The sequence below is a fragment of the Staurois parvus genome, unplaced genomic scaffold (assembly GCF_062004578.1).
Source record: "Staurois parvus isolate SC_StPar_1 unplaced genomic scaffold, SC_StPar_1.0 ptg000361l, whole genome shotgun sequence".
Classification (NCBI taxonomy): Eukaryota; Metazoa; Chordata; class Amphibia; order Anura; family Ranidae; genus Staurois; species Staurois parvus.
The window spans coordinates 13394593-13404578 of NW_028318157.1; the positions used below are offsets into that span (position 1 = coordinate 13394593).

The following is a 9986-nucleotide window of genomic DNA, read 5'->3' on the forward strand; positions in this document are numbered from 1 at the left end:
TTGCAGGACTCTGCATAGCAATTCAACACAGCGGTGGAGCTGATCACCACACCGGGATTGCATCAACTTCTCTGCATTGGGACTGCCACTATCCAGTCTTCAGCCAGTCATCTCTGCTTGCCACGCTGCCAGGCTGCCAGGCGGTAACTCTGCACTTCACTGCGAACAGTCAGAGCCTGTGCAAGAAGTGGGTGTGTGGGCAGATGTCCAATCTCTTTCTGAATACACTCTAGATACACTGCATGCAGACACCTTTACATCTCAGTTACCATGAAATATTTGCTATGAGCATTTACCACACCCTCTTTGTTATCTTCATTGAATTAACATTACTCACTACTATATATGGACCCCACCATTGCTAACAGAAGACAAGACTGCTACTATCACATCAGGAACTTTAAACATCTCAAGACTCAAGTTGCTATTTATAGTTAAAGGGACCTCTTCACATCTAAGCCATTGTTATTCACATTAGGGTGTCTATTTATGCTGGAGTATATATACAGTCACAGCCAAATATATTGGTACCCCTGCATTTCTGTCAGATAATGCACCACTATACCCACAGAAAGCCAAATCTGACACATCCCACGCAAAACCCCCAAAATGGTCTGAACTGAAGTGGTGCATTATCTGTCAGAAATGCAGGGGTGCCAACATTTTTGGCCATGACAGTATGTATGTATGTATGTATGTATGTATATATTCCCTACTGTGACGACAGTGGCCCAGAGGGAGCTAATAAGTCAACACACCTCCGTCTTCCTCCTGCTGCTGGTGTTGCAATTACATAGTTACAACATACCATTTGTGACCATATAATCTGTTAACCATTGCTATTTGGTTATTTCCATTTTATCAGTGTTTTGCTTTTATGCATTAACTGGTGATGTACCTCCTAAATCTTCTTTCTGTGGTCTACTCTTTTGAACGAGCCTAATATAGAGGTGTTACTAAAGAATTGTATCTCTTGCATTATTATTTTATACTGTTGAAATATGTCTGATCTTACTGTGTCAAAGGTGTCAGGATGCTGGCAAGGTCAGGGCAACCACTGGGGACAAGCATAATCAAGCGGCCCCGGCAGGGCTAGAGCTACAAACAGGAAGTGATCTGACAAGAAAAGTGCCCCGAAAGCATTATCTTGATGAAAAAAAAAATATTTTGCAATTGAAATGACCCAAAAAAAGGAGGAAAAAAGCATCTGGAAAGCATCTGGAAGTACATGAAAAAACCATCAAAAATGCATTAAAAAAAAACGCATGCAGAAACTCATCCGAAACTGATCTGGAGGACGTTTTTGTGGTGTGAACTGGCCCCAGGATAATTGCACTCATCCATGTGTGTCTGCAGAAGCAAGTCTTTATAGGAAGGCCTCTTATACAGAAGACAACCTGGCTTGAAGTAAAATGTAGACTGCCATTTATGACCCCTGCTTCTCAAAATATCAACCATCTGGTTGTCATGCTTATCCATATGATTCGATACTCTGAATCACTGTCCAAAACAAGGTGATGGTTCAGAACTCACTCTTACTTCTCAAACTGAATGCTTGTTGCAACTCAGAAACTCAGAAATGATTCAAGTCAAAGACAGCCAGACAGATAAGATTTTCACAAGAAAGCCAGTTATAATTTCCATCAACTGGTATTTCATCAGCCATGTTGGTAAAATAGGTGAGGTAGCCCTGACACTTTTTAGATTTACATATCTCTACACATATCTGCTACTCACACCTCTCTCTGGCCTTGTTCACACTATACATGCAGAAAATCTCATGGAAACTCTTATTTTCATGCATGCTCCAATGAGTTTTATATGTGTTGCAGATTCCTGTGCAAAATCTGCATTTGATACTAGTGTTGTGTTCTGAACAGGGCACATAGAGAACAATTGATTTTGTTGTGCCCTTGCAGAATGCATGCGGAAAACCTGATGTCTCTGCACTATGGTGTGAATGAGCCCTTAGTCTCACTACTGGAACCAATAGTAAAGGTTCCATATTGACAGAACATTGAGTTTCAACTATGGGCTGACTGTAGACTTGACTAGACACAACAGAAAACTTATAGGAGAGCTGTCTATAAAAAGAGAACATGCTGCCAGACATTATTGATCAATGGCTGTGAAAAGAATTGGGCGTGGAACAACACCTTCTTTACATAGGGATTATTGGCCTTTTTGTAGTTACCAACTTCAATTTACACTTGTAAACAGTGAGTTCACTTAAGAAAAAGAAAAAAAACATTCCCCTTTGAATGATCTGTAAACATTGCATGGATTTTAACATCCTTTGTTGCAGATTCCTACCTTTTGTTATTCTGAAGAAATAGCTGTTTGTCTGTGTCCATGTGCAAAATGAATGTGAATGGGAGTGATTTTATAATTATCAATTAGCTGCTGCACTTGCAGGGTTCTAATGAGGAAAGTTGCAGGATCTATATCTCTTTAGCCCTGGTTCACACAGCCGCGATTTCAGGTGCAATTTGGGAAGTGAAATTGTATCTGAAATCGGATCTAATGAATGTGAATGTGAGTGTCTTAACATACACGATTTGCCGCAGCGGGATTTCAAAAGTAGTTCTTGTATTACTTTTTCTGCAGTTTGTTGTGATTTCACATACATAGACTACAATAGAAATCGCACTGCAAAACGCAATGGAAACCCCAAGAAATTGTTGGGAAATCTTCACAAGTTGCAAACAAATCTTCAGAAAATGTGGTGAAATTGCAAACAAAAAGCGCAATTTTAAATCGCATCCAGTGTGAACCAAGTCTTAGCCTTAGGCTTGGTTCACACTGGATGCGATTTAAAATAGTGCATTTTGGTTGCCTCATTTTCTGAAGATTTCCCAATGATTTCTTGCATTTTCCATTGCATTTTGCAGTGCAATTTCTATTGTAGTCTATGTGAAATTGCAACCAACTGCAGAAAAAGTAATACAAGAACTACTTTTAAAATCGTGCTGCAGCAAATCACGTATGTTAGGACACTCACATTCACATTTATTAGATCTGATTTCAGGTATGATTTAAATTCCAAAATTACACCTGAAATTGCAGCAGTGTGAACCAGCCCTTAGACATGATTTCCCTTTGCGAGTATCTCACCAAAATAACATTTTTGTTGCAGGAGATGCCTAAAATCTGACTTGTACCTTAGTGTAGACTTCTGGGAACATCAGTAAGCCAATCATAGAAACAGGAAATATTTCTGGGGGGGGGGGGTGTCCACACACCAAATGTGTACAGCATGCCTCCAGTTTGCCATATTGCATTGTATTTTACTGAAAATTACAGTGCTGCAAATTGAAAAGGAAATATTTTTAATACCATTCAATTACAATATGTTTTGTGTTTCAAATGTATATGCTATTTTATTTTTTCCTATTTTATTCCCACAAAAGTGAAGTTACCCTTTAAGCTTTGCAACACTGATAATATGTTGTGATGTTGTAGACATGACAGAAAGTGAGAGGAATTTTTTTGAAGTGAATCCGGTCAAATACTTATCAAAATTTTGCTGGTGTAGCAAAATCTGGTGTAGCAGGGACCAGCTGAATTTCCATCCATGCATGGGCACCTTGGTTGTACAGAAGTTGTTATTTCGTGTTCAAACAATTTTATTTTTTAACATGGAACAGTATAAAATAATAAGCAAAAGTATGGGTCATTGAAGGTGTACATTAATGGCACAGTAAGAAACCCAATAATACAAAGTCAGGCATCACTAATAAAGAGGACTATCAAATGGCAGTTAAGGCCTAACAAAATGGGGGGGGGGGAAGGATGGGAAGGGGCATACGGCTGCACAGTAGGGGGAGAAGGGGGAAACCCGCAGTATGGTTAAGGAATGGTACCATCAAACAAAAGATGCAGATTACGGATTGAGAAGGGAGTCATCAAAATTGGATGGGAGGAAATGCTCTACCCAGGGATTCCAAATCTTCTTGAACTTAGGGATGGAATCTAGGATAGTGGCTTCTATTTTTGCGTGAATCATTGCCTGAGTGACCCTATTCGGAGAAGTTGTTATTTCAATCAACTTCTATACAACTACCCTATCAGGTTTTTAGGAATGATCCATGCCACCAGCTATGGCTGCCAACACTGAGCTTTATGCACTGATGGCTGGGATGGCTTCTTGCCTTCAGAACACAATAGCACAATGGGATTGATTCTTCCACCCACATCAAATGTGTGGCTGGAGAAATCAGCACAATTTTTTTCATTCAACCTTCTGTTTAAACAACAAAAAAGTGCATAATGTATGGCCTGCCTAAAGGACAGTTATCACCAGAAAACAAGACAGTTCTCACCAGAAAACAAGTGCCCATTGGAAGACTTCCTCTCTCTTTTGGTGAAAGCTCAAAATTTTGAAATTCCCTCCAGTCTTTCACTAGAACAAACAATGATTAGCAGGGAGACAGACAACAATGAAAACCCAACAGAGGTTCTAAAAACCTCTAAAAATCTTGGAGGTTCTAAAAACCTCATAGACACAATAAAAAAAATGATATGAAAATGTTCGTACAAGGAGAGATGGTACAATAATCTGATTGTTAGGTATACAGCTTTAAAGAGCCAATCACGACAGTTCATGTGACAATAACCCAATGGACAAGCGCAAAAATGTTTGTTGTATGATACCAGATAATACGATTTTTATTTAATCTGTACAGTAGTCATCCAAACATACAATACAAATCCAATACAATACATGACATCACTTCTGAAATTCTATTCAGTCATGGAAGAATTCTTCCACCCACATCAAATATGTGGATGGAGAAATCAACACATTTTTTTTTTCATTCAACCTCCTGGTTAAACAACAAAAAGGTGTATAATGTATGTCCTGCCTAAGGGACAGTTGTCACCAGAAAACAAGTGCCCATTGGAAGACTTCCTCTCTCTTTTGGTGTAAGCTCAAAATTTTGAAACTCCCTCCAGTCTTTCACTAGAACAAACAGTGGGAGTTAAACTCATCAGCAGGGAGGTTCTAAAAACCTCCAAAAATCTCAGAGGTTCTAAAAACCTCATACACACAATAAAAAAATTATATGAAAATGTTTGTACAAGGAGCGATGGTACAATAATCTGATTGTTAGTATACAGCTTTTGAGAGCCAATCACGACAGTTCAGGTGACAATAACCCAAGGGACAAGTGCAAAAATGTTTCTTGTACGATACCAGGTAATACGATTTTTATTTAATCAGTACAGTAGTCATCCAAACATACAATACAAATACAATACAATACATGACATCACTTCTGAAATTCTATTCAGTTATTGAAGAATTTTCATAAGTTGAGTAACCTCTTCATTTTTGATATGGAGACTAGCATGCAAAAAACAAAAAAAAAAACAGACGATCGTTCGTCCGATATTCTCATCATGTGTATAACCTATCATCGCTCTATCCAAAGCTACACAACGTTGGCTTTAGACACATTTTAGGAATGTTAATGAGGCCAATGACTAGGTTGAGCTATTGGAGCATAAAGTATGACTAAACAATGAAAAATTAAAATAACTAAGAAAAAAAACACTACACAGTCAACAAGTATGCCATGTCCTTCATTGATTTTTTGTATCTTTTTTTAGTATGGTGGAAACAACAATCAGCAGATGCATCCTTCATATTTCTCTCAATACAGATTTCCTTTAGGGTCGGTTCACACTATAGAAACACAGTCCAGATGCGTTCCGGACATGTTTTTGCATGCTCATTTTTTACTCGTTTTTGGCGCAATACAGTGAGTATTTTATGCAATTTTGATGTGTTCCATTGCGTTTTTGATGCATTCCAGTTCATTTTCCCCCTCTCTTTTTCTTCAAGTTAACTAGAGATGTGCGCTTCAGTGCATTTTTGGTGCGTTCCAGTGAGTTTTTTATGCATTTTACCGTGTTCCAGTAGTTATGTGCAGAAAACATGCAGCCTGTTCAACTTTTTTTTCTGCCCCCGGAAAGCACTGGAACTGCAAGCACTGACATTGACAACCACATAACCTACTTTCTGTGCATTTTGGATGCAAAAAAAACGCAACTGAAACGCATGTAGTGTGAACCAGACCTTAAAGTAGATGTAAACCCTAAAGGCCTGCTCACACTAGCTGCATGCTAAAGTGGTTCATTCGAGCTTGTGGGCTGTATCCATTTTGCCATGCTGTGAGGGGAATGTGCCATGCATCACACGGTTTACATGTTTTTTCCTTCCATTAATCTCATTGAGAGTGTACTAAGTCAGTGTTTTTCAACCTTTTTTGTGCAAAGGCACACTTTTTTCATGAAAAAAATCACGAGGCACACCACCATTAGAAAATGTTAAAAAAAATTACCTCTGTGCCTATATTGACTATATATAAAGTAATTCTCTTGAATAGTAATCAAACACAAAGAAATTATTTTATAATTACTTTATTATGAAATAATAAAGTATTCTCATAATTGTTCATATTTCTGTTGACTTACTCAGTGCGAAACCTGGGCCTGTTTGGCTGAACACAAAGCTGATATTCTGGCAGGAATCGAAGAAAGACACACACGTAGCTCTTCGTCAACAGCTCTCAGTCTCTCTCTGTCTTTAGTTTTTATAGCAATCAGGCTTGAAAAGCTCATCTCACACAGATATGTAGTGGAAAATGGGAGCAATGTCAAAATAGCTTTGTTTGCCAGAACGGGGAACTCCTTGGCAGTATCCAACCAAAAACTGTCCAAAGGTAGATCAGCAAATCTTAGCTTGAAACTACGATTTTGTCTCAGTTCAGTTAGTTCCTCCTGCTCCTGTAAAGTCATGTCCTTTCCACCAACTGATGCTGAGCTATAAGGGTCCCTAACCCAGTCAAGGCATTCAGTGGAGACTGAAGAGAAATAAAATGACAACTTCTCCTCGAGAGTTTTTAAATGTTTAACTATTATCTCACCCAGTGCAGCAGTGTGAACACCTTGCCATTGCTTGGTGAGTGTGAACATTTCAAGATTGCCACTTTCCACGTGTTGATGCCAGAGTTGCACCTTTGAACGGAATCCATTTATTTTATCTGTACTTGTAAGCAGATTTTCATTTCGGCCTTGCATTCGTGTGTTCAGCTCATTCAGATGATGAAAAATATCTGCCAGGTATGCCAGCCTTGCACACCACTCATCACTTGCAAGCAGCTTTGCGTAATCTGACCTCTCATTTGTCAGAAACACTTTAAGTTCCTCCCGCAGCTCATACACACGAACCAAGACCTTGCCACGCGACAACCACCGGACCTCCGTATGAAACAGCAAGGTTTTATGCTTCGCTCCCATCTCCTCACACAAAGCTGCAAACATGCGACTTTTCACGGGTCGTGACTTTACAAAGTTTACCATGCGCACAACATCATCCAACACAGGAACTAGGTCTGCTGGTAAAGTCTTGGCTACGAGGGCCTCACGGTGTAAAAAACAATGCGTAACAATCACATCTGGATTTCTTTCCTTCACTCTGCTTACAAAGCCTTTGGTGCGCCCGACCATGGCTGCAGCTCCATCGGTGCAGACACTTGTGCAGTTTTCCCACTTAAGTCCTCCTTGTTCAAGGTATTCTGATGTGACCCTAAAAATTTCTTCTCCTGTTGTTTTTTCTGGCAATGCCTTGCAAAAAAAGAAGTTTTCTCTAATTGCATCACCATCCACAAAACGCACATTGGCCAAGAGTTGAGCATGTCCACTGATATCAGTAGACTCGTCAAGTTGCAATGCAAATTTCTCACTGAATCGGATCTTTTCCAAAACCACACTTTCTATGTCTGCAGACATGTCATTAATACGTCTGGAAATTGTGTTGTCTGAGAGAGGGACTTTGTCTATTTCCTTAGCTGCTTCAGGTCCGAGCATCTCCTCTACAATAGCTTTGCAGGCGGGAAGTATTAATGTCTCTGCCACAGTGTGCGACTTTTTTGACTTGGCTATAAGTTCAGCAACTTGATAGCTAGCTTTAAGAGCTCTTTCATTTACCTTTGTGGTTTTTCTCATGAAAGTTGCCTGTTTCTCCGTGTTTTCACGCAGGTGAACAAAAAAGTCTGCATTCTTGTTTTGAAGCGAAGGGTGTTTCGTTTGGAGATGGCGTTTAAGTTTACTTGGGACCATAGCACTGTTAGATAGCTTTTCACCACACACCACACACAGTGGAGTTGGTTTCTTTGCATCTCCGGTGAAAGTAAATCCAAATGAAATATAGCTTTCGCTATATTGCCTTGTGCCAAAGAATTTCCTTGAGCTAACCATCTTTGCTTTCTTTTGATCCCCACTCATACTTGGGCTCTTATCTGGCTCCGAATTTTGTTCAGAGTCCAGTTCTTTCCTTTTCAAAAATTTGTCCATCACTGCAGTATCTGTTCCTGTCTCACTGTCACTCAGTACTTACTGCGCTTGTCTCCTCCAGATAGCCGCTGTCCGTCACACTCAGCACTCCATCCAGATCCATCAGTCAGTGCTCTTCTTCTCCTGTCTCCTCCAGATCCATCACTCAGCGCTCTTCTGTGCTGCGTCCGCGATAATCCTCCAGAGTCCAGATCCTTCGGTGCTCTTCTGCGCATCGGCGATCTACTGCGATGTCTTCTCCTGTCAGTGTAACAGTGACACCGGAGCTATTTATAGTCCGTAACATGTGCTTCGGCTCACAAATAGACCAATCATTACAGTGGTGGGCAACCTTTTTTTTCAACTGAGCCAAATCTCGCCAAAACCATGATTGAAATTTATTTTGAGAGCCACATTTTTAAAACTGAAAATACATCTCCCATATAGTAATTCATCCCCCATAGTAATTCATCCCCCATATAGTAATTCATCCCCCATAGTGTAATTCATCCCCCATAGTGTAATTCATCCCCCATAGTAATTCATCCCCCATAGTAATTCATCCCCCATATAGTAATTCATCCCCCATATAGTAATTCATCCTCCATATAGTAATTCATCCCCCATAGTAATTCATCCCCCATATAGTAATTCATCCCCCATAGCAATTCATCCCCCGTATAGTATTTCATCCCTCGTATAGTATTTCATCCCCCGTATAGTATTTCATCCCCCGTATAGTATTTCATCCCCCATATAGTATTTCATCCCCCATATAGTATTTCATCCCTCATATAGTATTTCATCCCCCATATAGTAATTCATCCCTCATATAGTATTTCATCCCTCATATAGTATTTCATCCCCCCATATAGTATTTCATCCCTCATATAGTATTTCATCCCCCCATATAGTATTTCATCCCTCATATAGTATTTCATCCCTCATATAGTAATTCATCCCTCATATAGTATTTCATCCCCCCATATAGTAATTCATCCCTCATATAGTATTTCATCCCCCCATATAGTATTTCATCCCCCCATATAGTATTTCATCCCTCATATAGTAATTCATCCCTCATATAGTATTTCATCCCCCCATATAGTATTTCATCCCCCCATATAGTATTTCATCCCCCCATATAGTATTTCATCCCTCATATAGTAATTCATCCCTCATATAGTATTTCATCCCTCATATAGTATTTCATCCCTCATATAGTATTTCATCCCCCATATAGTATTTCATCCCCCCATATAGTATTTCATCCCCTCATATAGTATTTCATCCCTCATATAGTATTTCATCCCCCCATATAGTATTTCATCCCTCATACAGTAATTCATCCCTCATATAGTAATTCATCCCCCATATAGTATTTCATCCCTCATATAGTATTTCATCCCCCCATATAGTATTTCATCCCTCATATAGTAATTCATCCCCCCATATAGTATTTCATCCCCCCATATAGTATTTCATCCCCCCATATAGTATTTCATCCCTCATATAGTAATTCATCCCTGATATAGTAATTCATCCCCCATATAGTATTTCATCCCCCCATATAGTATTTCATCCCTCATAAAGTAATTCATCCCTCATATAGTATTTCATCCCCCACAGTACTATTCCCCCCCCCC

At 39.5% G+C, this 9986-nt stretch overlaps 1 protein-coding gene across 1 annotated transcript; it reads right to left on the reverse strand.

The window, feature by feature from the left end:
• Positions 1-6480: 6480 nt before the first annotated feature.
• LOC149456516 (zinc finger BED domain-containing protein 5-like) lies at positions 6481-8361 on the reverse strand. Its single transcript, XM_089684867.1, has one exon. It carries the CDS (start codon positions 8359-8361, stop codon positions 6481-6483), a length of 1881 nt encoding a protein of 626 aa, XP_089540993.1.
• Between the last annotated feature and the right edge of the window lie 1625 nt (positions 8362-9986).

What these genes read in the sequence shown, in the direction of transcription:
- LOC149456516 (XM_089684867.1), bottom strand. Translation starts at nt 8,361, where the DNA reads ATGGACAAATTTTTGAAAAGGAAAGAACTGGACTCTGAACAAAATTCG.